The following is a 27,923-nucleotide window of genomic DNA, read 5'->3' as shown; positions in this document are numbered from 1 at the left end:
GACCTAGAAGAGATTTTTTAACTATTGGCATTAGACAAAAAGAGACAAAAAAGCACTGTGCATTTATACAATAAAACATGCAGGAAGACACTCTGCTCCTCATCTCGGTCTTTGTCAGCACACGAGTAAGCGAGCACACACACACACACACACACACACACACACACACACACTTACTGTGCTTCTTTGACTGGTACGCAGCCTTGTAAGAGCCGAGCATTGCAAACGGATGGTAGGACAGGGTGAAGGGATACACGATCGCGCCCTAGGATTAAAAAGGTAAGACATTTCCAACCACGGAAATGATGAAACACCACTGGATACGATATATTCATGTGTGTGCTTTTGTCTAACGATGATTGTTAAATATCCTATATAGATACCGGCACCTTGGACGGCTGGTTTGGGTATGAAGCAGCCGGTCTACACCTGTACAGAGCCAGGATCTCCTCCACTGGAAGGCTACTCTGGAGCGGGAAGACGCTGCAAAAGGTTAGCAACTAGCAAAATGGGCATTTTATCATTTCTCCTCTGAAGGTATTTTGGTCTGAATGGGAGACGCCTGCACACCACCCTGCAATTCGACCTCCGTGTCGTGTTTTTGTTAGCTTAAAGGAGCGTTATCACGGTGTGTGGGCCCGACCAGAGGATCACGTTAGCACAATCGCGTGAGAGCAGGAAGCGAGCTCACTGAACGCCACGCTGTCCCTTTAGTGACGGCCGCGCTCGTGCGTTAGCGACACCTCGTCGTACCATGACGATCCCGGCAAAGGACGACAGGATCATGGCCTCCCGTTCCAAGCGATCGGGATACCGAGCGCCTCCCGAGCTGCTCGTTGTTCCACTGGAGAGGAAAGCTTCGTTTAAGCAGGCGGTCAGGTATTAATATCCAGGAGCCCTCAGGAGACGAAGGGGCCCTCGACCCCTCGTGCCCGAGCTGAAATACAGCTGGTCCACTTGACACAGTATGACATCGTTCCAACACATCTTATATTCAGAAGATTATTCCTGAACAGTGTGATTTTTAAACTGATATATTCTAGATGTATTAAGCAGCAACAGATATATTTCTCCTAAAATAAATGGTAGCTTTGCAAAGATTCACCGACCCGTTTGAGGTAAACTGAAAGTTCCAAACAATAACTAAACTCTATGACTTCAGTTTTTAGTCTAAAAAAACTTAAGTATAGTTTTTTAAAATATGATTTACAGGTACTTGTACGTTAGTACATTATTTCCACTTTAATTTGGATCTGTGGGCGTAAATGTGAGTGACTAATGCTTACACAATAATTATAATGCTATAATATGCATAATTCTGATGTGGTTGCGCCAACTCGCCCACATTCAGACGCCAACACTTTACATCTTTACCGTTGAATGCGGAGCTTCTACTATTTCCACGCTAAGGAAATCTACCTCTACATAAAGGAGGGGTCCCCCCGACTCTGCGTTATTCTAACTTTAGCTAATAAAACCTTACATGATGTCTCCGTCCAGCACATCGCGTCCCTGGTCTTTGTCCAACCACCAGAGGGCGACGCTGATAGCCAGGTCGTAGTGAGCCTGCAACACAGCCAACGCACAGCGACTCAATTCCGGAACTGTCGAAAGAGGAAGTAGCGTTTGTTTGAAGCTCCGCCCCTCAATACAGCGTCGTCTACCAGGTCATCCAGCATTGTGGAGGTGCCTTTCCCCTTTGGATCAAAGGATTTTTCCCTGAGTTTCTGCCCAATGTAATCACCTCTGAGCCGACAAAGAAAAAGCAGAACAAAAAGAATCAGTTGGGTGTGAAGTTTCCTTTTCAACAATCTGAGCTTTTAAATCCACTCACATGAGCGCTTCAACGTCTCTCCTCAGCTGCCTCGCCTCCATTTTCTGAAGCAAAATCCTTCCCCGAACTACTGCGGTCAAACACTGGCGAGCGTCAACGCAGTATACGCTTTACCACGATGGCGACTAGAAGGAGCGAAGTGCAAAACAAAGTGACAGGGAATAAAGAGCTGCGTAGTCGGGCCGTGAACCCGACACCTGTGCAGTGACTGGGGCTCTGTGACCAAACGCCACCACAGGGGGAAGAGAAGCAAGCATTTAATGCGCAGACAAGAACCACCACAAACTGGACACACGAGCGCCAGGACTCACCGCGCGGAAACCTCCGGGGTCACATGGCGGTGCCAAAGCTTCCACGCGACGCTGCTGCTGCTGCTGCTCGGAATACGGAAACCTTTGTGGCGAACAGAAGCCTTCAACCGCGACGTGGTAGAGACTTCTCAGATGAACCGCCGGCGATGAATCATTGATGACCACCAAACCCCCCCCCCCCAGGACATTACCAGCCAGACATTACAGAGGCTGGAAGGTTCTTTATTAAGCTTCAGCTAATCAGCAACTTCAAATACAGTAAACGTTAAAAAAACAAAACAAGAACAAAAAAAAAATCTTCAGTCGGTTGGAAAGTGCACAAAAATGGATGTTTCCAGCTACGGTTTGATCTTCTTCCTCTTCTTCATGTCCTTGAAGATGGGAGCGTTCAGAAACTCGATGTCTGTGAATCGATCGCCGCGCCTCATTTTGCTGTCGCAAAATAAACACATAGAAAAATCCTCATTTCAAATGCATCCGATTACCCGTTTAGCTTTTTCTGGTGAAACCGAATGCTGTGATGATCATGGTTGCGGCCGAGGTCACAGACCAGGTGTCCTCACCTGTTGAGGGTCGGCTCCTTATAACTGACGACCTTTTTGCCCCGCCTGGTCCTGCCTCCGTCCTCGCTGCCCGGGCTTTGAATGGTGTTGGTCAGCGACGTAAAGACTCTTCCCGCTACAACACAAATACGTCACAATTAAGAGGTTTGAGGTTCGAAATTAAAAAAAAGAAGCAGGAACATCTGTTTTATATTACAACAAACGCTAACGGAATACAAATCTAACTTCATTTTTACAAAAGGAAATATGTTCACAGAGTTCTTGTCTGCTGCAGCTTTTTGTTTGTAGCCAAAAGTAATACATGGCTATAATGTGACGTAATAAATGCATGCAGGCCTTCCCGTGTTGAACAGTGCGTGCAGAGACAGCGTTATCAGAACATGTTCTAAATGCAAGGAACTCTTGGGTGATAAAAAAGGAGTGAAAACAATTCAATCAGACTCTGTAACTGGATTCCGGAGCTGCGACCAACAACTAAAGCAATTTGACATCAGAAGACGAACCTTTTTAGTCATTTAAGACAACAATGAACACCACACCTGGAGAGGCCTCCGCCGTGACATCGGGGGACTCCTGGACCACCGGCGTCTCCCTCCCGGGGGCCGCCAGTAAAGAATCCGCCTCGCTGTCGGCGACGCTGCCGTCCAAGTCCAGCCACGGGGGCATCTCGTCCGCCAGCAGGGTCCCCAGAGTGCGGTGTCTCGCCTCATCACGGGCGTCCCCCGCGTGTCCCCGTGGCACGCCGGACGTCCTCGAGTGGATTCGTGCAACATGGTCTCGGGTCTTCCGCCTGTAGACAACGAATGTCTCTCTGGCGTTTCTGCCGCCTGTGGTCGCCTGCGGACCGGGCGCCTTGCCGCTCCGCTTCGGACCGCGAGCCGCGCACGACCTCGACCCGGAGGCTTTGGAGCCAAATAGGTGTTCGTAGATGTCCTCCTTTTCAGAATGTGGGTCGGCCATCCTGGAATCCTCCAACGGCTCTTCGGTTCTTTCAGGACTGCCGCCGCCCTCGACGTAACGCGCTTCGTCCTCGGCGTAACGCGCTTCGTCCTCGGCGTAACGCGCTTCGTCCTCGGCGTAACGCGCTTCGTCCTCGGATCCCAACCTGCTGCTGCTTCGGCTGCTCTTCTTTTTCCTGTCGTTCGCACGATCGGCACCCTCCTCCCTCTCAGCGGCCGTCTTCTTGCGGGGTCGATTCCTTTCGTCCTTCCGGGCTTTCTCAGGCGTCTGGAACTCGGCCCCCGAGGCGCCGTCCTGATCCGGCGACGACGCGTCGGGGGTGCAACTCAAACCCCCGACCGGCCGAGGAGGCTCCGCGGAGCCGGGCGTTCCCCCGCTGGCGCTGCCTGGGTTTGACCCCCGCGGCTTCGGCGAGACGCCTGCGCCCACGACCGCCGGCGGTTCTTCTTCCTCGCGTTTGGAGGACCTCGTGGGAGGCTTCGGGTCGTGCTCCACTTGGGGCGACGCGCTGGTTGCCGGGGAGCTTTCGTCGGCCACTGACACTACAAACGTCCTTCTGCATCGCGGCTTGTGACTTCCCCTGGAATTGGCCTTCATTCTGCGCTGTGGTTTGTCGCCCGCGTGTTCCGGACCCGGATGGGTGACCTCGTCCGCGCAGGACGCAGCCTCTCGGGGGGGTCCTCGGCCTTCGCCTGCTCCGACTTCGCCGTCCGCTTCACCGTAGGCCGGTTCCAAGTTGGACCCGCTCGTCTCGCTGTCACGCGGAAGCGGCGGCAAAGAGACAAGCGTGTTGCGGGAGACCGAGGAGGCGCTCCCGGCTTTGGTCCGGGACGTCCTGCATGTGACCTTGGACCAGGCTTCTGATGAATCAATCTCTGTTGCCAATTTCAAATATTTGCTGGATTTGGAATCCATGAAATAATCGTCCAGGTCCGGTGTGGCGATGTCTGTTTTTGACTTGCCGTGGTCCTTCAATTGCTCCCTCTGCCTTTTCCGCCACTTGACAGCTGCAGTCTCGACCAACTTGGGAATGTGGGAGGGAGCAACACTCCTACTCTGGCCTTTGGCAGGCGGAAGCTCTGGGCCTCGAACATCCTCCGATGCATCACATGCGTGTGACAGAGTGCCGGTGGGAGAGCTCGGAACCTCAGTCGCCCCACAATCTACCAAGTTCCTTACTTCTGGATTCTCAGCTTCACTTGAGCCACAGGCGTGTTTCTTATTGGTCTTTCTCCTCAGCTTGCCAGTGCGGCCGGTATGTTTGGCCGTGGTCTCCACATTGACTATCTCGGGGGCATGGCTCAGCGTCATCTCCATCGTGGTGTTCAGAAGCAACGTCTTCTCTTCTTTCTTCTCGTGTTCCGGTTGAGCTTCCTTGACAGAGCTACGTGGAGGGGAGACGTCCTCAGACGGAGATGGTTTAGGTTTTTCACACGGGCGGGAAAAACAAGCCTTCTGGAGGTCGGGAAGAGACTTATTTTCACACCCAGATTGAGAGAAGATCATGGACAGCCTCTCCACTTCCTCGCTCAGGCTGCTGGAGGGACGGGACATTCTCGCCTGGATGGACTGGCTTGAAGGCGTTTTCTCAGCATCTAAGTTGTCTGTGAAAAAGAAGGAACGGAAAACACACAAACGTCTTAATTCCAAGGAATCAGTGTCTGGGAGAAGTAAAAAGCAAATTCTAAGTACCACCAAAGAAATCTAAAAATCACTACCATTGAAAAAGTCAGTGGGCACTCTGAGTCCGTCCGGAACACTGAAGACATTTGCTGAGATCTTCTTTTCAGGCGAGTCAACCGGTGCTTTCGGTTCCGGTAACAAATGCCCCGCTACTTCCAAAGGAGGAAGTAATTGATCAGTGAGACTGCCAATGGGAGCCAAGCAGGGCGAGTGTGGGGGGGGGGGGGAGAAATAAATAAATATCAGATATCATTCACAGCTGTTCAAGAAAAGACAAAAACGTTTCAGCATCAAGCAGAATGCAGTATTTGCTCACCTTCCCACCGCAATATATTCTTTGATGACATCACCAGACGAGGCCGTGTTTTCCTCAGATAGTTTGGGAAGACCCTGTTTGTATCACAGAGAAACAATCCCAAATTAGGTCTGATAAGGTTTGACAATAACAGTCATAGCACTGTCTTATATACATGTGCAAATTAAAAACATGGTCTGACCTTCAATCATCACATCCCAGATGTTATCATGAAAATTTCAATATTGAAAGTCTACACATTCTAAGTCTGTAAAGTATTAATATACATTTAATGAACCAATATTGTGTGTAACTTTGTTCAAACCCACACACCACAGACGTAACATATAAAACCGCAACTGTTAGTACTTCTTCAGAGGAATCCTTACGCTGTCAGGGAACAGGTCGGCCAGCATGTCCAACTGCTGCACAGTGTTGCTGTGCATAGATTTAAAGATGAGGAGCTGTGACAGAAAAAAAAAAAAAAAAAGATGTACTGCCGACAAATGAAACAAAGAGCAAACCTTCGACATTGTGATGCGTACGCGGCCTTGGTGTTGGCGGCTGCTGCAGAGTAATCGTAAGCAAACAAACCAACCAGTTTCCTGTGCTTGTAGTTCTTGGCGGCCAGCTCGAAGCACAGAGCCTTCACTTGTTTCTGGAGGTACACGACCTGCACCTCCAGCTGCCTGCTTCTCTCCTTCTGCGCCTGCAGACCCAGAGCCAAGGCCTTGTTGTTGGTCTTCAAAGAGACCTTGAAGAAGGAGGAGGTGTCTGGTGTGGTCATGAAAAAAAAAAAAAATTAAATAAGAGTCTCATCAATTCGACGTAGTCGCCTTCCCTCAGTGACACAAAGCTCGTAGTACAGCAGGTTATTGAAAGACTCACTGAGGATCTTGTTTTTGATCTTGGATGCTGTGGCGTTGACGTTAGTCTGCTTGGAGGACTTTAAAGTCGCCATCGTCTTCCTGTTTAACATAGTTGGATGGACGAGAAGATGCCTGCGTGACACAAATCTAGAAGCTGAGAGAAAACAAACGTGTTATTGATCTAACCTGAACATACTGAATAAAGAGAGTTAATGTCAGCTATTCTGCATCCAGGGCTGAGTATACAGACACACTTTTTAAAGTAAAAGAACAGCTTTTTCGATCAACTTTAGCTAACGTTAATATGTACATTTTTTACATTTAGCCAACTAACTTTAATGATATATTTAGGAAAAAGATCCACCCTTTCCTCAATTATAAACTGAACATGGCAAACATCACGATTGCCTTGACAACCTCCTAAAGAGTTGTCCTATATTGACTTCAACACGTTGGTTCACCAACCGTAACATCGGGGTAAGCTAACCTGTTTAACTTATGATACACGTTAGCATAGCCGGCCTATGCTAACGTGCTGTACCGTTAACTACAGACCGACGAGCTACTTACTCCACAGACAGTTTGGACCAAACACGCACCGTTAAAGAGCGTCAGCCAGCACTGGATTTCAGCCGCAAAACAGACGTCTTTGCTGGCGACTTTGAAATGATCAAGTGGGTCATTACATTAAAACGCTAAAAGCGTTTGAAACGCTGCTGTCTGATTCAATTTTGAACCTAAACAAAAAAAGTCCGCCGCATTGGTACGCATGCGCGTTGAGATAGTTCTTAGCCAATCACGGACGTATAAGCAGAACAAAAGAGCCAATCAGGAACGAGATACTTCAGACAAGTCCTGCCTCTGCTTGCTCCTCTTCTTCTTACTTCCTCAGTGCCTCCTCCAGCGAACACTTGGGATTGAAAGCGTCCGAATAAAATACATTTTAATCATCCGCTGACTTCTTCCTGATTTCTGATTAGATTGTAGTGGCAGAGGGCAATAAGCTAATGTATCATCACAATATTAGCAGACAACGTCAGAGTGCAGCACAGACGTCATTGGGACATTCTGCTGTAAGATTTAAAAAGTAAAGCCTTTTAAAATGTCGTTCATGAGTCCCATTTATCTACCAAATAATGGCAATTTTTTATTTAACCAGGTAAAAGTCCCGTTGAGATCTCATTTTCAAGGGCGACCTGGCCAACGCACACGTCGTTAAAAACAGCCATAAAATACATATACATGACATGAATAAAACCACAATACAAATTAAGTTAAAAACAAAATACAAATAAAAAATGGTCAAAAGCAGAGGCACCGTTCAATAGATTTTTGTTCAGACAATTTCAGTTCAGCCTGGAGATTGTTCCATGTTGATGGTTATAGTTTATTTGTACATTTAAGTGATATTCTGGATTCGATTTATTTACTTTTTACACTATAGTGTGGCACATTTTTACTTCAGCAGCTAAAAGATCTGAGTACAGCATTTTATCCTGAGAACAGAATTCCAATCGATTGTTCTGAGCGCGATCTCCTCTGCCTTTTCTCTTGATCACAACACTTCCATTCAGTGCAGCTGTTGATTCGTCGGGGCTGCCTGTGTACGGGAGTCGGCTTTTTTCCCCCAACTATTTTACAGATGTCTTCGAGGTCGGACGGCTTCGTACATTGATGTCAAATTCCCACAGTCGAAGGGTAATAACACGTCTTGTTTGCCAACACGGAGGTTTAATCCCATTTCAGGCGTCAACTGTTACAAGAAAGAGGCCGTTGCTGCCTACCGGCTAGGTAACATAAGAGGCTAATACTAGCCAACTTTGCTAACCTAACGTTGAATACAGATGGGACATTAGCTACTGTACGGTTCAAGCTAGTTAGCTTAGCTAATCCTAGCTAACACTAACTATAGTTGTTTGGCAATTTTTGCTATATGCTGCAAATGTTGCCATTTTCAAACACGACGTCACATTCCCTGAATTATACAATGTGCAATTATTAGATCAATCAGCCGAGTTGACAGTTGATAATCATTGAACACAGTCGCTGGCTAGATGGAAACTTGGGAGGAAATGTTGAAACTGTGTCTGCGGGCTGAACATTATCGTGTGCGCATTAACAGCTAATATATAGGAAATGCAATGAGGTGGAGGGCTCGGACCTTTAGCTGTCAAACCAGCAGGAAACGGTAACGCTACGGCCCGTTATGGTCACGTGAGGAGGCGCTACTTCTGCTTTAACCCCCGCGCGCCTCAGACGAGCCAAAATGTCACGCGTTGCCTCCTCAACGTCCGTAGCGTTGTTCACCGGGTAAGTAGAGGAGATCTGAGCAGCGGTTACTGTGCTATACACAGTTAGTAAATGAGCAAGATGCGCGCATTAAAGTAACGGCTGTAGGATAAAATTAGAAAAAACCCGTCAATATACTAAATTCATCCGAACTAATCAATAAACCGTTCATAGTTGGACAATCAAGCGATGGTGGAGAGAGAATTTATATTATATATTTTTTTGCCAAATCAAAACTCGCATCCTCAAATTTCGAAAAATATGATTAATATGAATTAATTCAAATAACAAACTGTTGTTATAAAGTAAGTATACTAAACAAATGTGTAGTATGTATTGTTTAGTAGTTTAATTTTTTATTTAAGATATTTTTTCTGCAGTAATCTTGATCTGTAAAGTAACTAAAGCTTTTAAGTGTATGTGGTGGGTTAAAAAGAACAATAGTAACAAAAGAAATGTAGTAGTAGCAGTAGTAGAAAGTACACCTGAGTACAGTATTTAGTAAATGTACTTCACAACAAACACTGCAATCCAGGTACCCGAAATTAGGAGTTTGGATTAAAAGAAACAGAATATCATAATAATGATCAGATTCTACTAATAAGATCTCAGATCTCCTGAAGAGCGATTGTCTCATGTTTTAAATGTGTTATTGTACAAGGTGTTATTATTGGAAAAGTCACTCAACATGTTGCACGTTAATGCTGATTCCCCCTTAATAAATTGTAGTATTTTGTCACATTGTTGGTTAATGGTATAACGACTATAACATTTGTTACACTGAGACTTAGATTTATTCGTTAAGCGTCCTACAGTAAACGTTTTTTGTATTTGAAGACCGTTTGAGTAATATAATGGTAAGTATGTGGTACGGTGGAGTCTGGCTTGTGATTAACACACTGCCAGGTCAGTGATCTGCGGTGGCTGCTTTGATCAGCAGTGTGGATTTAGATACACCTGCATGTATTTCCGCCTATTCTAAAGTGAATGATCAACATCAGAAAATGATTATCTATCAGTTGCAAGAACACAGCTGGAGTCGAGCACCACAGCAGTGAGCAGTCAAAAGCAAGTGAGATCAAACCAAATCAATGCTGATTATGAGAAGATGAACATCTGAGAACTCTGCTCAAGAATTCTCTTGTTGCGTCTCCAGCAGGACCAGCAGTGTCATGGCTGCAGATGACAAGTCCTCGTCCTCATCCTCAGCGGACTGGAGCGTCGAGCCGCCCGTCTCTTCGCCGGCGAGCCCCTCCCACTTGACGCACTTCAAACCACTGACTCCGGAGCAGGATGACCCCCCCCTCCGCTCCGCCTACAGCTCGTTTGTCAACCTGTTTCGTTTCAACAACAAAGGTCAGGCCCACAAGAATGTAGAGGAAGTTATGGGCAAAGCCCCGTTATATGGCCTCTTGTTGTGACCTTTGTTTGTGATGCTCGGGTGTGCTTTAAAGTGGATTATTTTCCTATTTCGGAGGCCTTTGCTGTACAGTATTTTCTAATCTTGTTATGGGACAGCTCGGTGACTTTCTCAGTTTCTTCTCTTTATTTGTTTTTTTTATTGGGTCCTTTTACGCCCTTTTAGATTACAGAAGTCAGCAATTAACCAGAGTCTTGTGAGGTCATGTGATTGACCTCGCCTGCCAGGAACCGGTGGAACATGTGATTCATTCTTTTTCCCCCCAAAGATGTAGAAAGCAGTAGTAGCTCCAAAGGTCGCTAACTTTGTTAAGACGCTAAGTCAGGAAAACTGGCTCATCCATTAAGGCTTTGTTAAATTAAACTTTAACAAAAGATAACAATCTATAACAAAGACATTACAAAAAAAAACTAAATAAAATTATGTTGAAAGCAACATCTTCAACTAGCTTTTTTGTATTGACCACAACTTCCTCTTCATTTCATCTCTGCTGTGTGTGTGTGTCTGTGTGTAGAGGATGGACGTTCTCCCTCAACGGTGTCGGAGAAGCCGGACGCTCCATCCCCTTCGCCTCAAGCAGAGCGGAGGAGCTGGTCCACAAGTCCAACCCAGTCCCTCTACAGTTCCAGGGGGCACCGAAAACAGCAGCCAGACCTCCTCCGACGTACCTCAACTGCCTCAGGTAAAACAAACACACACACACACACACACACACACACCTTCCACTGGTACATTAGCACAGATTTACATGTACGCGGATTACGTTTACGTAGGACTTTTCTCTACATTGTGGTCTAAGCGATGCTTTTATTCAACATTGTTTTTGTTTATTATCTGCAGTCTGAAGCTCTTTGTAAGCAGATCCGGAGCCTCTGTCTTCTAACCTGTGAACTGATCAGGGGGGCACTGATAACGGACCACCTCTTTTCTTACATTAGATTACAGTTGTAGAGCTGCATGGGCCGAAGAGAAGAGCTTTATTTGTGCTCTTTATCCCGAGGTTCACTACTCAACCACTTCAATTAAACCGAACAAACAAACTCAAAGACGGAGGGTTGCTCTTCCTATTCAGAACAGCTTCCAGCCTTTGTGTTTTTTTGTGAGTTGTCACATATTCTTAATTTAAATGTTGGCGTTCACCCACAAAGACAGTAAATTCCGTTTGGATTTTATATTCCCAGATGAATCGGCAGAGGAAAAACTAAATCCGACGTGTCGTAGTTAAACCACGTTTAGAACGCTGACTGAATGTCCAGGTTGTAACACCCGCTCTCATGTCTTTTGTGATTGCAGTGGATTGGCCAGGTGAGGGGTCTTCTGCACCGTGTGATTAACCTAAAGACGCCTTTAGCTTGACCTTAACTCGCTCCGAGTGGCCTTACGCAAACCTGTGTGTGTGTGTGTGTGTGTGTGTGTGTGTGTGTGTGTGTGACTGCATGCCTGTGCCCTTTGGTTGATATTTGCATTTTTCAATGAAGCGCTTTCTGTTGACCTTTGGTTTGCCCTCATGTTTTACCCCCGGGTACTAATAAGGACGAGTGGAATGGTGTTTCTGACCAATGACACAAACACTGTTTTATTCAACATGCTTTTTTTCTCTTTTTTTGTTCTCTTACACACATTTGCAACCCTTAAGGAAGTTATTCATAAAGTTATTCAGATGTGCATTGTCAAATGTTGGCCACGTAGTGTTTAAACGCACTGTGATGAAGAGGCTTTGAATCATAATCACCTGACATTGAATATAAAAAAAAGGCATATTTGACAATGCATCAGGATGGATCGTAAAGAGCTCATTGACTCTTGGTTCTCGTGCTTATTCGCGTTGTGTGTCTCTGTCCACGTGCATTGTTCTAGACGGCAGCAGGAAGTCCGACACCCCCCTCAGTAATCATGACCCTCGCACAGCTGTGCAACTCCGCACCGCGCTGAAGAGGTTGAAAGAGATAATGGAGGGAAGGAGCCAGGTACTCGCACACAACCTTCACCTCCACACGTCTCTGCTTCCTCTGCACATTCGGAAGTGTGTCGACCCGGCTGTAAACACACTTTTCTTCTGCAGATATTTTAAATGCGTATATTTTGAAAGCGTGCGCTGCGGTTGTCGTCCTCCTGCAGGACAGCGATCTGAAGCAGTACTGGATGCCGGACAGCCAGTGCAAGGAGTGCTACGACTGCAACGAGAAGTTCACCACCTTCCGCCGCCGCCACCACTGCCGTCTGTGCGGACAGATCTTCTGCAGCCGCTGCTGCAACCAGGAAATCCCCGGGAAGTTCATGGGCTACACCGGTAGGGGTCATATTACCGTGCCATGCAGAGTAGTTGGCTCCAGGTGCTATTCATATAATGCGTATGCCAGTCCGCTTTAATGAAGTAGAATAAAAGTAACGAAAGAAACTAACTCTAGTTGTGAATGTACTATAACAGTTTGATTATCTTCATCTTCCACTATTTCTGTGTCGTCTCTCCTTCAGGAGATCTTCGTGCCTGTACGTACTGCCGAAAGATCGCCCTGAGCTACGCTCACTCGACCGACTCGTGCTCCATCGGAGAAGACCTGAGCGCCTTGTCCGACTCCACCTGCTCTGTGTGTGTGTTGGAGCCCAGCGAGCCTCGGACCCCCGTGGGTGGACGGAAGTCCAGCAGGAACATCTTCCTCGAAGAAGACCTGACCTGGCAGAGGTGATCTCCCACACCCACACACTGAAAACGGCGGTACCAAATCAAATCTGATCGAAATGATCTTTTATCACCACATGTATTAAATTCAGCGTGACTCCTAATCGTCTCCCATTGTTTTTTTTGTATATTTGATAAACTAGCAATTTGATTTTGCCCGATGCCTTCAGTGTCAGCTCTGATTTTATGCCTCATTCAGCCTCACCTGTATCCCAACCCAACACTCATCTGCATGTGAATGCAGAAGCCGTAGGAGCCGGGACCAGAGTTTGGTCCCGCAAGGCTTCTGTTTGCGGACCTCGTCTGGTCGTAAATATAAATAAAGTCTATAAAATATTATTTTTTCTTTCTAAAATAAGTTCATATTCATTCACCTTTCAACTTCAGTTCATTTTTTTGTAATTATTTGACAAATAAAATATATTTATTTATTTATCACGCATATTTTTCTCTTTCTGTGTCGCTGTGTGTGTGTCTCTCTCTCTCTCTCTGTGTGTCGTTCTCTCGAGAACACACATGTTTTATACCCTCATGCTTGTGTTGCTCAGGGACGCACGCCCTCTTTGGATCAGATAGCGAGACCCGGGCTTTTTGGGCCGGGTCTGTTTCTGACGTACAAGAACAGAACAAATCGCAGGAGTTGTTGTTTTGGGGTCAGTAGACATGCCAGATATCCAAAGTAACATGTAGAAGCACTAAGTGGAATTTTCATAATATGTCCCCTTTAAGCAGGCATTCAATTTCCAGCTTATAATGCGAATAGGATATAAACATTGGGTTGAATTGGATAGATTGCCACTGATATCGATCCAGCGGTCAGAGTATCGGCCTGATATCTGATATCGGTGCATCCCTACTTTGGCTGCTGTCGTTTTTATAACCGGTGTGCTTCCTGCTTATCTTATCTATCTACCTGCCTCTCTTTCCTCTCTTTCTCTCCTGGCATAGAAAAACTCCTATTGGGATGAGAAAGAAGTGAGTCATGCGGTTTGTTTCATTCATATTTCATCTGTTTGAGCTTTAACCGTCTAAGTCTTCCAGCTCTATAACAGCATTGAGCCTTCTTGCTCGAATTCAGTGATCATGAATAACTCTGGTTAACATGGAGGAAGTGTGTAAAGATACACTAAGCGATCCTAAATCTGAGTGTATGTGTGTGTGTGTGTGTGTGTGTGTGTTCATCAGCATGATTCATCAGGAGCAGCAGAACAGCGGTCTGACCTCCAGACTGACGGCGCGACAAGAAGACGTCGGCAAATCGCCGGCTCGGAAGAGGTGACTCCCAAAGGACAAAGTGCCCCCCCCGGCTCCGTCCGGCACACTCCCAGTGGAGCCCGCGGTGTGAACTGCGTCTGCGTGTCTCTCCCACAGGTCCGCCAGCGTGACCAACCTGTCGCTGGACCGCGCCTCCATGGCGCCCTCTTACGACAGCGCAGTCAGCCCGCCGACCAGCCGGGGCATGTCGGGCACCAAGAGCGGCACCAAGCTGGACCACAGCGAGGAGGAGAGGAAGATCCTCCTGGTGCCTGCTTTAATCTTTTCTTTACGCAGTCATCTCTCACCGGTTTTAACTAATCCTTTTTTTATATATAGATGAAAAGTCAAGTGCATTTTCCATAACAATGTGGCTAATTAAACATATCGCTCTGCTGAGCCCGACTTAAACTCCACAGGGAGACTTTTTCACCAACACGATCCCTCCTTTACCTCAAAAGAGGAACAAAGCCAAACATTACTCACTCTTACGTACTGGCGCCCATGCAGGACTCCTCCCAGCTGAAGGACTTGTGGAAGAAGATCTGCCACAACAGCACAGGAATGGAGTTCCAGGACCACAGGTATTGGCTGAGGACCTACCCCAACTGCATTGTGGGAAAAGAGCTGGTCAACTGGCTGCTGAGGAACGGCACCATCTCCACCAGGTAGCGTCCCCTATGTTGTACAGTCTTTGGAGGGAGCCTCTTCCTGTTGAAGCTGCTCTTTGGTCTTGAGGGTTCACATCCTGGTGCCTCTGTGTTGCAGGGCACAGGCTATCGCCATAGGACAGGCTCTGGTGGACGGTCGCTGGCTGGACTGCGTCACGCACCACGACCAGCTGTTCAGGGACGAGTACGCCCTCTACCGCCCCCTGCAGGTAAAACCGCCCTCCCCAGAATTAAAAAAATGAATCATTAATAATCCAAAGTTTTTCACGTTTGCCCGGGATCATGTGTCGGTACTGACCGACTCGACGGAGTCTTCCGATAACAACGTCTCTCTCTGGCCTCCAGAGTACAGAGTTTTCGGAGACGCCGTCTCCAGACAGCGACAGCGTGAACTCCGTGGAGGGACATTCAGAGCCGTCCTGGTTCAAGGACATCAAGTTTGATGACAGCGACACGGAGCAGCTGGCGGACGAGAGCGAGTACGCCATGCCGAGTACGTATCACGCGCGATGCTTTCTTTTCTGCACCTGCAGACCTGTCGGTTGGATCATTGCTCTTTGCACAGGTGGCTTTGGTTTGGTTTCCTGTACTTACCTACTGTACAGTACGAATGGGTGTTACTTGTACTTGAGTGTTTAAGCATGAATCCTGCAGCTCACTCGCGCGTCTGTCCGTCCAGACTCAGCCAGTCCCAGCAAGAGAACATCCGTCAGCAGCTCCCAGTCAGTGGTGGACAGTGACTCCGCCGCCTCCATCAACCTCAACATGGAGCAGAACAATGTCAACTTCCACATCAAGAAACAGTCCAAGTACCCACATGTACCTTCTGCAGCTGAGCAGAAAGGTAAATATTACTGAAGGCACATTTAATATGAAATGTTTCACATATTTCTTCATGCCGTTGTTTCTTTTTCCCGTGAAAGCTGAATTCCATCTGTCCGAGGATGGAGGACAGAATATCATTATAAGTGATGCCTTCATCAAAGGTAGGAACCCCACACTTCCTTATTGACTCAATCAGACGACATATCAAATCGCTTCTGCACGTGAGCTCAACCTGACCGGTCTCCCTGCAGAGTCTCTGTTCAACCGCCGCGTGGAGGAGAAGGCCAAAGAGATGCTGTTTACTCCGCTGGGTTGGCACCACAGCTCTCTGGATCAGCTGCGAGAGGAGAACGGAGAGAAGAAGGCCATGGAGAGGCTGCTGTGAGTAGAGAGGACCCCTCTGTTTGCGTCCACTGGGATTATGCGTCACGTAGAAGTCAAGAAGGGCAGCGAGAAGCGTTAATATACATATACATTTGTGTTCTTGTCATTTTCACTTTAACTTAATGCCATGCAAATTCTAACCAGGGAGAAAAAAGCTGTGTGCTTTAAGTTCTGTTTTGAACATTAAAGGGTCGGGATTAGTTCTGAGGCCTGATGTTGCCCTGGTTGTGACGGTAACTTGAGAATCAGACTGTATTTCGTCCCGTCCAACCCCCTGCCTCCCTTTTTGTTCAGCTCTGCCAACCACAGCCACATGATGGCGCTGCTGCAGCAGCTGCTCTACAGCGAGTCTCTGTCTCTGTCCTGGCGGGACATCATCGTCCCCGTGGTCCGACAGGTGGTCCAGACGGTGCGGCCCGACGTTCGCAACTGTGACGACGACATGGACATCCGCCAGCTGGTGCACATCAAGAAGGTCGGACGCCAACTCGTCGAATTAACGAGATTCGTTTAGCCGATTAGTCGTTCTGCTTCCGGGGGTTTTCAAAGTATCTTCGTTTGTGTTTCAGATCTCTGGAGGCAGGAAGTTTGACTCGAAGGTGGTAAACGGCTTTGTGTGCACCAAGAACATCGCCCACAAGAAGGTCGGATGGAGTTGATCCGTTTCCCATTCATTGTGTCTTTCAAATCAACATGCATATCCAGAAGTTAAGGAATGCATTGGCAGTTGAACTAATACTTGTTGTCACCTGTATTCAGATGAACTCTCACATCAAGAACCCCCAAATCCTGCTGCTGAAGTGCTCCATAGAGTATCTATACAGGGAGGAGTCCAAGTTTTCCTGCATCGACCCCATTGTGCTGCAGGTCAGTGACTGCAGTTTTTACCCCGGTTAGCACTCGCATTCGCCTCCTTTTGCGGAAAATAAATGCCGTTTTTTTCCTTGTCTGTCCCTCAGGAACGAGAGTTTTTGAAGAACTACGTGCAGCGGATAGTAGACGTCCGCCCCACGCTGGTGTTGGTGGAGAGGACCGTGTCTCGCATTGCTCAGGACATGCTGCTGGAGCACGGCATCACCCTGGTCATCAACGTCAAAGCGGTCAGTCAAGTAGTCCTGTGACTAATGCTCTGTTGACGTTTCACCGTCCTCCCTGCATCCTGGCCTCCTCTGGGTTTGGTTTCGGACAAACAATCAGCAGAGGTTCTAACAACTTATGCGGGTAGTGGTCCGTGTTCACTTTTCAGTGTTCTCCTTGTTCCTTTTAGCAAGTCCTGGAGAGGGTGAGTCGTATGACCCAGGGAGACCTGGTGATGTCCATGGACCAGCTCCTCACCAAACCCCGTCTGGGAACCTGCCTCAAGTTCTTCATGCAGCCCTTCACGCTGGCCAACGGTTAGAAACACGCCTCCACTCTGCTTCTCCCTCTTCTATCGATACCGATGTCAGTTCGTAAAAAGACATGCTTTTGTTTCCGTCCCCCCCCCCCCCCAGACGAGGCGAAGACTCTGATGTTCTTTGAGGGCTGCCCTCCTCATCTGGGATGCTCGATAAAGCTGCGAGGAGCCTCGGACTACGAGCTGGCCCGCGTGAAGGAGATCATCATGCTGATGGTGTGCGTGGCCTACCACTCCCAGCTGGAGATCTCTTTCCTCATGGACGAGTTTGCCATGCCGCCCAGTTTGGCCCAGAGCACCTCATTCCCCTGCCTGCTGGAGGGCACGGCTGTGGAGGAGGAGGAGGAGGAGATGGAGGAGGAGGCGGCTGATGGAGAGACGAGCGAAGAGAGCTTGGAGAAAACCGTAGTGCCCGAAGACTCGGCGCAGGGAGGAGGAACTGAGGAGGGGGGCCTTCCCCTCGAATCTTCCCCGAAAACCGGAGACGTTGACTCTTTTAAAGAGAAGCATTTTGCCGACTCGTCGTCCCCCGTACGGCACGAGGAGGCCGGCAACGTGGAGAAAATGACCTCCACGCCTTTCTCCAGTCCCATGACAATGCCTCTGTGCGTGCCGCCTCCCTTCCTCTTGGAGGAAGACCAGGAGATGGACTCGGACACTCTCATCATGGCGCCTGGGGGGGAGGCGGAGGAGGAGGAGGAGGGAAGCCCAGGAGCCAAGGGGGATTCACACGACAGGGATGAAGGGGACGGCGCTCCCGCCACCCGGTCTTTCCGAGACCCCCTGCAGGACGACACGGGCATGTTCGTGGCCGAGCAGGTGGATTCATCCGACGATCGTCTGAAGTCCATCTCCGCTGGCTTCAAGCAGGAGCTCAAAGAGATCATCCTGTGCATCTCCCCCTTCATCACCTTCAGAGAGCCGTTCCTCCTCACGCCCGCCGGCATGCACTGCCCCAGCAGGGATTACTTTCCAGAGCAGGTACCTCGCTTTAGTTCTTCATTTCTGTTCCGTTTACTGCAAACTAAAGATTTTCTTGATAATTAATACATTTTTTTAGTCCATAAAATGTTTTTAAAATAGAGAAAAGTCCTAAATCTTGATATATTTACGTTTTCAGGCTTCAGCTCCAGACCGTTAAACATTGCCGCTTCCTTTGCTTCTTCCGATTTGAACTGCACTCACCTGTGTTTTTCCCCCTCTTCTAGGTCTACCTGTCTCCCCTCCTCAACAAGGACTACAAGGAACTGGACGGACGCCGTAAGCGGCAGCTCCTCAAAGACTCCGCCCCCTCCGCTCTGGTTAGCGCGCAGACCAACGGCGCCCTCCAGCCGAAACCCATCAACGTGCTGCCCTCGCACAGTCTCACCAGCACCCGCATCGTAGAGCAGCTGAGCGGCAGCCAGGACCTGGCCAAGATGCTGGCCGACTACAGGGCGCAGGGGGGGCGTATCCGCCAGAGGGACGCCACCGACCCCTTCTGCGCCGCGACTCCCGCCAGCGTGCAGAGCAAGGCGCCGGACGGCCCGCCGAGGCCGCCGGCGAGGGCCGACAGCGAGGAGGAGAGGCCGAGCAGACAGACCGATGTGAGCTTGGCCCCCAAGGTGAGCGCTTATTGATCGTTGTTATGAGCAAACATTCACATTCAGCACCTTTTATTTGTTACCTACGTAAACTCTTAAAGGTGAAACGGCCGCCGAACTTTGATGTCTTCATTTGTCTTTAGCCATCTAAAGAAAAATCTGTACTCAAAGCAAAGTCGATCAAGTCAAGTGTTTTTTTTTATTGTCGTTCAACCATGTACAGTGATTACAATACAGAGCCAAACGAGTTCCTCCGGGACCACGGTGCTACATAGAAACCACATAGGACAAGCACAGGGCTAGACAACTAAATAAAATACAGACCATATGTGCGGACAAGTGCAAAAAGATGACAGTTTCCCATTTCCGATATCTTCGCTCCTGCTGAATCCGTCCGGATGGTAAAAGTCACTTCTCACGGGAAGTTTCTCGCCTGTGTTCCCTCCGCTTTTTCTCTTTTAACCCGGCACTGGTTTCCGAAATTTTTGATGTTCTGGACCAGGATAATAATTCATTCAATAAGACACCAGGCCATTCTCCACACATTCTGGACCATGTTTACTGAAACTCCCAATTATTCTGTTCCAGGGACACAAAAGCTCCTCAGTTAATGGCTGTTCCATTATTAAAGCTACAAGAATAATTATGCGCACATACATTTAAATAAAAGTATACATCATTTAGGTGTGTTTGTTTTGCACCTGTCATTTCCTCAGCGCTCTGACTGGACTTGTGTTGATCATCACGAGGCTCTGGTTGCTCTGAGTAACTGGAGCTACTTCCACCTGAAAGAAAAGAGTGTCCAGGTCTTTATTTTCACTATTATCTCTCTGCATACGTATCTCCTGCTTTCCTACGGAGCATGAATAAGTGCTGCCTTCTTCTCCTCTTCTTTTTGAGTAGAATTAACTTCCTAACTAACTTCATGACCCGTGTGTGAAAATCCTTTTTGCTGCGTGGCTCTTCTCCTTTTTTAATGCGCTCTCCCTCCCACCTTTTCTTTTTACCGGCGCTCGCCAGTTATTTCTAAAAAAAAACAAAAAAACGTTGTCTCAAAGGACATGTGTGTGGATGCGCATGTGCATGCGCGTCATCACACGCGATGTCAGGCGGGGGTCGTACCGTCAGGTCCACGATGGTGGCGGCGGGGCAACAGTTCTGAGTGACTCTCCATTTAGTTTCCCTGTCTAACACTGGAATTCTGCCGGTGTTCCCGATGGCCCGTCCGGACCCGGCATCCTAAAGCCGCCATCGTCTGCGGCTCCGCTTCCATCGTACTCCGCTGAGGTTTTGTTGCGTTTCTCCTCAGCTGGACTGTCTGAACCCCGTCAACCACCAGAGACTGTGCGTGCTCTTCAGCAGCTCATCCGCTCAGTCCAGCAACGCGCCCAACCCCTGCGTCAGCCCCTGGTAAACGCCGCTCACCGGCCGCCGGTCCGTGAGGAGTCTCATGCCTCGCTTCTGATGACGTTGCGGCCGTTTGGTTTTGTTGTCAGCAGGATCGTCACCATGGACTTTTATGGCAAGAACGACCTCTCCCTCGGTGTGTTCTTGGAGCGATACTGTTTCCGGTGAGATCAAAATGCACCGTGGATTTAATGTAACGACCCGGATTCTGAATTCAGATTGTAAAATGTTGATGTAATTAACTGTTCTCAGTAGAGGAGTTCAGAAGCCGCCTCCTCTTTGAATCGTAAACCGGTGTGTGTGTGTGTGCGTTCGCTCCAGGCCGTCCTACCATTGCCCCAGCATGTTCTGCGAGACTCCCATGGTGCACCACATCCGCCGGTTTGTGCACGGCAGCGGCTGCGTGCAGATCGTGTTGAAGGAGCTGGACTCCCCCGTGCCCGGTTACCAGCACACGATTCTCAACTACTCGTGGTGCCGCGTCTGCAAACAGGTCAGCGCCGCCTCCCCCCTCCTCATAGAACAGCCTTCCAGCTGAATGAATCGGGCTCCACTTCTCTCACCGACGCTCCGCCTCTCGCTTCAAGGTGACGCCCGTGGTGCCCCTGTCCAACGACTCGTGGTCCATGTCTTTCGCCAAGTACCTGGAGCTCCGCTTCTACGGGCACCAGTACTCCCGCAGGGCCAACGCGGAGCCCTGCGGACACTCCATCCACAAGGACTACCACCAGTACTTCTCGTACAACCAGATGGTGGCTTCCTTCAGGTGGGTCCGCTGTGCTCCACTCGCCTAACGAGACGTATTAGAGGCATCAAGCGACTAAGGGGGCAGCGTAACGGAGTTGAAACCTCCAACGCTGCAGGGTAAAAACGAGGTGGCAGAGTGGATCAAAGCGTCAATCATAGGCCGAGTAAGGAGGATTGTACTTGATGTGTTAAGCAGCTAGCGTTAGCGGGATAGCCAGCGAGCTAACGATGATGTTACATTGATTCAGTTCCTTCTGGAGTTTGAGAGATAGATCCTCGTTGCACGCAGTTAAAAAAACAAATAAATATGTTAAATGATATATTATTATAAGTGGACCTAAAGTAATTCCAATGAGCCCAAATTAAAGTGATGACCACATTGATGAATCAATAATTCTTATGCATCAATTCATAGATATTATTCATTGATTATTACTGAGGTGGATCCTTCTGCATCATGAGCACTTTTACGTTTTCTTTTTATACCTCAGCTACACGTCCGTACGACTGTTGGAGATTTGTCTTCCTCGACCCAAGATCTTCATCAGGAACCTGGGACCTTCTAAGACCAACCTGCAGCAGGACCTGAAGGACTTCACTCACAAGTAAAGAGCCAAACTCGTCACCCTGCGTTCATTTAGATTGAACTGTAGCAACAGAATGTTAAAGAAGAAAAGATAACATCAAAAGGGTTTTTTCACTTAATTTCATGGTTTTGTTGTATATTGAGTTAACATTTTGGCCCCATGGGGCCCCTGATAGTGCTCAGCATGTTTTGTGACCTTCTTTTTTTTTTTTTTGCCTGAAAAGGACTTAAAGGGATAATCACAATATTTAGGGATGATTGACATTTTAAAATCTGTGATCAGATTTAGGTGACTTGATGACAAATGGACGATGTCTAACCAACGTTTATTTACCGGATCAGATGACAAGATCTAGTGAGGGACCATTTCTAATAGCAGAAGAAATTAGAAAAAAACACAGAACTACATTACAAATATGTAAATTAACTTCTGTCTAAAAAAAAAAAACTCATTTCAATACTTTCCACTCCAGATGAATTCTCCCTCTTCTTTCCTTTCGAAGCACTTTCTTTGCGTGGATTGAGTGTCTTATATTGCCCGACCTCCTCCTGCTCTCTCCTCAGAGTGACTCAGGTGTACCTGGCCATAGACGACCGCCTCACCTCCCTCAAGACCGACACCTTCAGTAAGACGCGGGAGGAAAAGATGGAGGACCTCTTTGCTCAGAAAGACGTAGGGTTCTTATTCCCTTCCCCCTTGTCTGGGTTCTCTCTGGTTTCACTGGCCTCACCGGTGGTTCTGTCCCGCGCGGCGGCGTCTCTCTGTGTGCAGATGGAGGAGGCGGAGCTTCGGAGCTGGATCGATAAACTACAGGTGCGACTGCAGGCCTGCGTGCTGGACTCCCCTCAGCAGGTGCAGGCGGTGCTGGAGTCGCTGGTGATGAAGAAACAGGGTCTGTGCGAGATGCTGCAGTCCTGGAACGGCAGGTCAGAGCCACTGAGGACTCTTAACATGTCTCATGTGTCTCTTTAAAGAGACACGGCTAGTTTGTTTACACATCTATATTTCTGCAATGCGTATATTTGGGTTTTGCAACTTTGTTAATATTCTATATTTGCATTTGAACTCTTTGCAAATTCTGCACGACAAAGGAAGTTCTACCTCGTGCTGTCTCACCAAAGACACAGAAGAAATATTTAAAAATATTTATACTATGAGGTGGTCAGTGGGAATACTCGTTAAGAGGATACTAAACCTTCTTCTTCGAGTACATGAGAAGATGTGGATCCGTCCTTCAGGCTGCAGGAGTTGTTCCAGCAGGAGAAAGGCAGGAAGCGTCTGTCCGTCCCTCCGAGCCCGGGGCGCCACCGGCAGACGGCCGCCGACGACAGCAAGGTCGGTGGCGTCGTAGATGTGATCTAACACGCGTTTTAAATACTTGACTAACGTCACGGTTATGTATTTCAAATATGCTGCATTTAAATGTTTCACAGTCAAGGTTAGAAACCAGTTAATCGTCATTTAAATGGCAAAATGCTTCGGTTCCGGTTTCTTAAATGTGAAGATGTGACGCTTTTGTGTCTCTCGCGTCCCAGTAAAATGAGTTTTGGGGACTTTTGACTGTTGGTTAGAAAAAACAAGTCATTGGGGAAGTTGATGATCAACACGGCTGACTTTGTCTTTCTTTCTACCTCCGCTCGTCTGACGTAATTGTTCCTTTATTTGTTTACTCGTCAGTGCGCCCTGGACTCCTCCCCCCGCAACCCCTCGCCGGTGGTGCAGAATGGGGACAAAGGTCGGTCCGCCTTCTCCGACCTGAATCCACCCCGCGTTCCCTGAGTGACGAGTCGACTCTAGCTGTGTGTTTTGTGTGTTGTTCACCAACAGAGGACCGACATCTCTGCATTCTGCCCTCCTCGTCCTCCTCCTCCTCCTCCATGCTGCCGTCACCAGGAGAACCTGCAGTCGAAGCCTTCACCCCGGTGCCGTCCTTCACTGAGCAGGACTCGCTCAGCATCCCAGAGGGTATCAGCGCGCACACACACACACACACACACACGTTCTCCTGTGGCTTCTGCATTCTTTGCTTGCTTGTTGTCAGATGTGTTTGATGGACACTTGCTGGGCTCCACGGACAGCCAGGTGAAGGAGAAATCCACCATGAAGGCCATCCTCGCCAACTTCCTGCCCGGCAACAGCTACAACCCCATCCCCTTCCCCTTGTGAGTGACAAATGATACAAACGTATTCTACAAAACACTCCAGATTCGAACGTTTAACACAACGAAAAAAAACACAAGAACTTTCCCACAACATGAAAAGGATTCTGGAGAATCCGTAGACCAGGTGCCACCAATAGTAAAGATCACGAGACGTAACGTTGCGGCTTGTGTGGTCTCTCTCTCTGGTGCGTGTTGACAGCGACCCGGACAAACACTACCTGATGTACGAGCACGAGCGGGTTCCCATCGCCGTGTGCGAGCGAGAGCCCAGCTCCATCATCGCCTTCGCTCTCAGGTGACGACGACGCCGCCGCCGCCGCCGCAGCTTCAAAAAGGAAACGCTCCTCTTTTTTGTCTTGTGTGGGAACGTGATGGTGTGTTTTTGCCTCCCAGCTGTAAGGAGTACAAAACGTCGCTGGACGATCTGTCGAAGACGTCCAACGCGGGCGGGGACGAGACTCCGCAGGCCGCCAGGTACCAGAGAGAAAATAGGTCATTCATTTAAAATACTGACGAAAAAAAGTCAGAAGTTGTTTCAAAGAGACTTTGAGAGGAAAAAGGAATAAATGGCTCCGGTCGCTGTATTTAAAACGCCTCCCAACCGGTCAGCTGACCTGCTTCCTGCGGTCCGTTCTCCTCCTCAGCGCCGGGGAGAGTCGGACTAAGAGCAGCCCGGCTCGGCCCAGTGAGTCGGCCTCGTCCCAGCAGAGCCGCACCAGCATGGAGACGGATCCCCTCAGTACGTGTGAGACGTCTGCGTCACTCCAGCGGGATTTCAAAGCATCCGGATGTGAAACGCTTCACTTTTCCTTCTTTGCGTTGTGTGCAGAGGACGCAGAGCTGGGAGACAAACAGAGGAAGCAGACGCTGAATCCACACGTCGAGCTACGTGAGTACATTCATTTATACCCTCAGAGAGGTATTTACATCCATACCAGTACTAATACTACTACTAATACATTCAAAGTCTCATTAGGACGTAGTAGAAAAGTCCCCTTGTAATATCATTTGATTATTATTACCCACGATTCTGGCAAAAGCAACATTTAATTGCTGATGTTTTTTGTTTGGAGGTTAAAGCAACATCTTAAAATGTGTTTACAGTACAAGCCTTTTATAAATTAAAGTGATTTATTTGGTCAAAGACAATTCTTTAAATTATGAATAATAACAATCAAAGTAGCTGCCGACGGTTCTTGTATGAACCGTTTGGTAGTTTAATTTAGTTCTTTATATTCTTTTGTATTCAGAAATATTACAGCTGTCTGATTAATAGTCAAGTAGTTCCCTTTGAGATGAAGCTGTGTGGTATTCGTGTGTAGTAGAAGTATTAAGTAAAATCTGTACTCCCACACACTACTGGAGTACCGCGAAACCTTCGTCTCTTGTGGTATTTGTAGAATTCTCTGACGCCAACGCCCGGTTTTACTGTCGCATCTACTACGCCGAGGAGTTCCACAAGATGCGAGAGGAGATCATGGAGAGCCCGGAGGAGGACTTCGTCCGCTCGCTGTCCCACTGCGTCAACTGGCAGGCTCGCGGAGGAAAGTCTGGAGCGGTGTTCTACGCAACAGAAGGTTGGATGTGTGTGTGTGTGTGTGTGTGTGTGTGTGTGTGTGTGTGTGTGAGAGACACATGCATACATATATATATATATATATATATATAATATGTCACAGTCAAAGAAGACAAAGTCTTAAGCTTCAGTAACGTGTCATTTCTTTGGTTATAGTGTAAATACTAATAGAAAAAGGTTCATCTTAGATTGCTCTGCTACATGTACAGAGATACGGGGTAAGTTCTTTACAAAAAGGAAAGAAGATGGAATTTAAATATAAAAGTAATAATGGAATAAATACTTCATGATGTGCACCAACCGACATGAAAAAAAATATGTTTTTCATCCTTCAAATGTTTTATTGAATTTGTATTCTAGCGTTTGTGACTCTTCTCAGCCTACAATCATATTATGTATCATTTGTATATTTAAATTAAAAAGAGCAATGTTTAAGCCGAAGAGGATCACAGAGAACGAGTGAAATGAGTGTTCACGTGACGCATTGAGCGAGCCGTTTACCTCCACAAAACATACTTCAATTTCCACCCGGGACTCTGGGTTTTGGGCCATAACTCGAGAATTCAAACGCCAGTGAGGACATTTTGGACGGACATGGATGTAATCTAAACCAGAGGCTTTCCTCTGAATCCGTTTTTTCTTCATTTTCCGTTGTTTTCATTGCTTAAAAGCGTCTTAGTGAGCGGATGTATCTGCTCCTCTGTGCCAGACGACCGGTTCATCCTGAAGCAGATGCCCCGACTGGAGGTCCAGTCCTTCCTGGACTTTGCTCCTCACTACTTCACCTACATCACCGGAGCCGTGCAGCAGAAAGTGAGCACATTAAAGGGGCCGTCTTCTTTTGGGGTCAAGTAGCTGAGTTTAAAAGAATAACGAAGGTGTTTCTGCGACGCAGCGGCCCACGGCGCTGGCGAAGATCCTGGGAGTTTACAGGATCGGATACAAGAACTCTCAGAACAACACGGAGAAGAAGCTGGACCTGCTGGTGATGGAGAATCTCTTCTATGGACGCAAGATGGCTCAGGTGAGCAAAAGCACTCGCATCGATCACAAACCTGCTAGAACCCAAACTCGTGAGCGTAAACGGGATCGGGTCCGTCTTAAATGTCACTTCCTGTAAGGTCTCTTTCCCTGAACTCCCTCAGAGTTGAATGACCTTCTGCAACGTCTTCCTCCGCAGGTGTTTGACCTCAAAGGCTCCCTGAGGAACCGCAACGTGAAGACGGACTCGGGGAAGGAGAGCTGCGAGGTGGTGCTGCTGGACGAGAACCTCCTGAAGCTGATCCACGACAACCCGCTGTACATCCGCTCCCACTGCAAGGCCATCCTGCGCGCCGCCATACACAGCGACGCCTACTTCCTGTCCAGCCACCTCATCATCGACTACTCGCTGCTGGTGGGGCGCGACGACGCCACCGACCAGCTGGTGGTCGGCATCATCGGTGAGAGGAGGAGGAGGAGGAGGAGGAGGAGGAAGGAGAGGCTTCTATTGGCAGCACCGGTTTGTTTCAATGGTTTTCATGTATTCATCTACGCTGCAGATTACATCAGGACGTTTACGTGGGACAAGAGGCTGGAGATGGTTGTCAAATCCACCGGAATCCTGGGGGGTCAAGGTGAGTCTTAAAGGGACGGTTTTGAAGCTAATGCACAGACAGAGACACTAGAAAGGTGGCAATATTCTCCTCTCTGTATTGCGCGTATCGCCATGCGAGCGCGTGTGTCGTCTGCTGCTGGTCTTCAGCGGTTCCGGCTCTGGTCCACCACAGCTGACTGAGTCTCTCCCCCCGTCTCTCACGCCGCTGTCCTCTCATGCAGGCAAGATGCCCACCGTGGTCTCTCCCGAGCTCTACAGGTCCCGCTTCTGCGAGGCCATGGACAAGTACTTCCTCATGGTGCCGGACCACTGGACCGGCCTGGGGGTCAACTGCTGAGCGGTGTGTGCGAGTACACACACAAACGCACACAGATACTCCTGAACACACGTCCAACACACTGGACGTTGTAGAAGTGTGTGCGGCCCGGTGTCGTTCCACAAAGACGATTCTAATCATTTTTTATCCTTTCAGTAATATCAGATCTTATTTTATCGCCCTGCGAGGTGCCGACGCGTTGCATGGAAGGTTTTATTCAAGAGGACGTGCTGAGAACATTCCGTGTAACCAAACAATGTCATTTAATGTAAATGTACAGAGATTATGTAGCTATTAAAGAGTATTAACTATGGTTTATTAAAGGATCTGTGTGTTGGGTTTTTTTTGTTGATGAAGTGATCAGATTAGGCTCACGATGCGTAGCCCTTTACTTCCATCCCCTCATTCCAGCAGGTGGACGGGTTGAAGATGATCCGCTGGAGGTCAGAACGAGATTCACGGGACTGTCAACTATAAATGTTATAATATATTACGTTGTAGAAACATAACTTCA

General features: G+C 48.2%; 3 protein-coding genes and 1 long non-coding RNA gene across 34 annotated transcripts; 1 reads left to right on the top strand and 3 right to left on the bottom strand.

The window, feature by feature from the left end:
* Positions 1-175: 175 nt before the first annotated feature.
* On the bottom strand, positions 176-530 carry LOC144388769 (uncharacterized). The gene is made up of 2 exons (XR_013453014.1): positions 390-530; positions 176-265 (listed from the first exon to the last, which is right to left on the bottom strand). It is a non-coding gene; the product is annotated as an uncharacterized LOC144388769 (long non-coding RNA).
* Positions 380-27,732, top strand: pikfyve (phosphoinositide kinase, FYVE finger containing). 30 transcript variants are annotated; one of them, XM_078090512.1, is made up of 45 exons: positions 380-492; positions 9,964-10,160; positions 10,739-10,906; positions 11,518-11,529; positions 12,082-12,191; positions 12,343-12,514; positions 12,700-12,907; positions 13,853-13,879; positions 14,090-14,179; positions 14,276-14,426; positions 14,669-14,826; positions 14,927-15,038; positions 15,175-15,322; positions 15,509-15,673; positions 15,753-15,815; positions 15,906-16,035; positions 16,333-16,513; positions 16,608-16,682; positions 16,798-16,905; positions 16,998-17,138; positions 17,306-17,432; positions 17,532-18,415; positions 18,643-19,038; positions 19,734-19,823; positions 20,327-20,427; positions 20,517-20,588; positions 20,746-20,917; positions 21,012-21,190; positions 21,663-21,776; positions 22,322-22,430; positions 22,530-22,684; positions 22,997-23,093; positions 23,436-23,493; positions 23,586-23,723; positions 23,800-23,920; positions 24,120-24,215; positions 24,314-24,412; positions 24,565-24,659; positions 24,750-24,809; positions 25,321-25,497; positions 26,206-26,309; positions 26,392-26,520; positions 26,677-26,938; positions 27,038-27,112; positions 27,315-27,732. In XM_078090512.1, the coding sequence occupies exons 1-45, from the start codon at positions 410-412 to the stop codon at positions 27,428-27,430; spliced, it is 6,525 nt and encodes a 2,174-aa protein (XP_077946638.1). In that variant the 5' UTR covers positions 380-409; the 3' UTR covers positions 27,431-27,732. The 30 variants fall into 30 exon arrangements, with proteins under 30 accessions (XP_077946638.1, XP_077946656.1, XP_077946640.1 ...); XM_078090514.1 differs by having other exon boundaries at positions 384-492; positions 9,961-10,160; positions 24,314-24,394; XM_078090511.1 differs by having other exon boundaries at positions 384-492; positions 9,961-10,160.
* On the bottom strand, positions 551-2,288 carry c9h2orf80 (chromosome 9 C2orf80 homolog). Its single transcript, XM_040201038.2, has 5 exons — positions 2,146-2,288; positions 1,835-1,959; positions 1,665-1,746; positions 1,484-1,566; positions 551-844 (listed from the first exon to the last, which is right to left on the bottom strand). The coding sequence occupies exons 2-5, from the start codon at positions 1,873-1,875 to the stop codon at positions 688-690; spliced, it is 363 nt and encodes a 120-aa protein (XP_040056972.2). The 5' UTR covers positions 1,876-1,959; positions 2,146-2,288; the 3' UTR covers positions 551-687.
* sgo2 (shugoshin 2) lies at positions 2,347-7,382 on the bottom strand. 2 transcript variants are annotated; one of them, XM_040201036.2, is made up of 9 exons: positions 7,086-7,382; positions 6,535-6,669; positions 6,245-6,420; positions 6,036-6,110; positions 5,668-5,741; positions 5,387-5,535; positions 3,248-5,272; positions 2,709-2,823; positions 2,347-2,577 (listed from the first exon to the last, which is right to left on the bottom strand). In XM_040201036.2, exons 2-9 carry the CDS (start codon positions 6,623-6,625, stop codon positions 2,484-2,486), a joined length of 2,799 nt encoding a protein of 932 aa, XP_040056970.2. In that variant the 5' UTR covers positions 6,626-6,669; positions 7,086-7,382; the 3' UTR covers positions 2,347-2,483. The 2 variants fall into 2 exon arrangements, with proteins under 2 accessions (XP_040056970.2, XP_040056969.2); XM_040201035.2 differs by having other exon boundaries at positions 7,115-7,309.
* Positions 27,733-27,923: the final 191 nt, after the last annotated feature.

Source organism: Gasterosteus aculeatus, chromosome 16, assembly GCF_964276395.1.
Source record: "Gasterosteus aculeatus chromosome 16, fGasAcu3.hap1.1, whole genome shotgun sequence".
NCBI lineage: Eukaryota > Metazoa > Chordata > Actinopteri > Perciformes > Gasterosteidae > Gasterosteus > Gasterosteus aculeatus.
The sequence above is the reverse complement of the archived record's forward strand: the minus strand, read 5'-3'. Positions and strand labels throughout refer to the sequence as shown.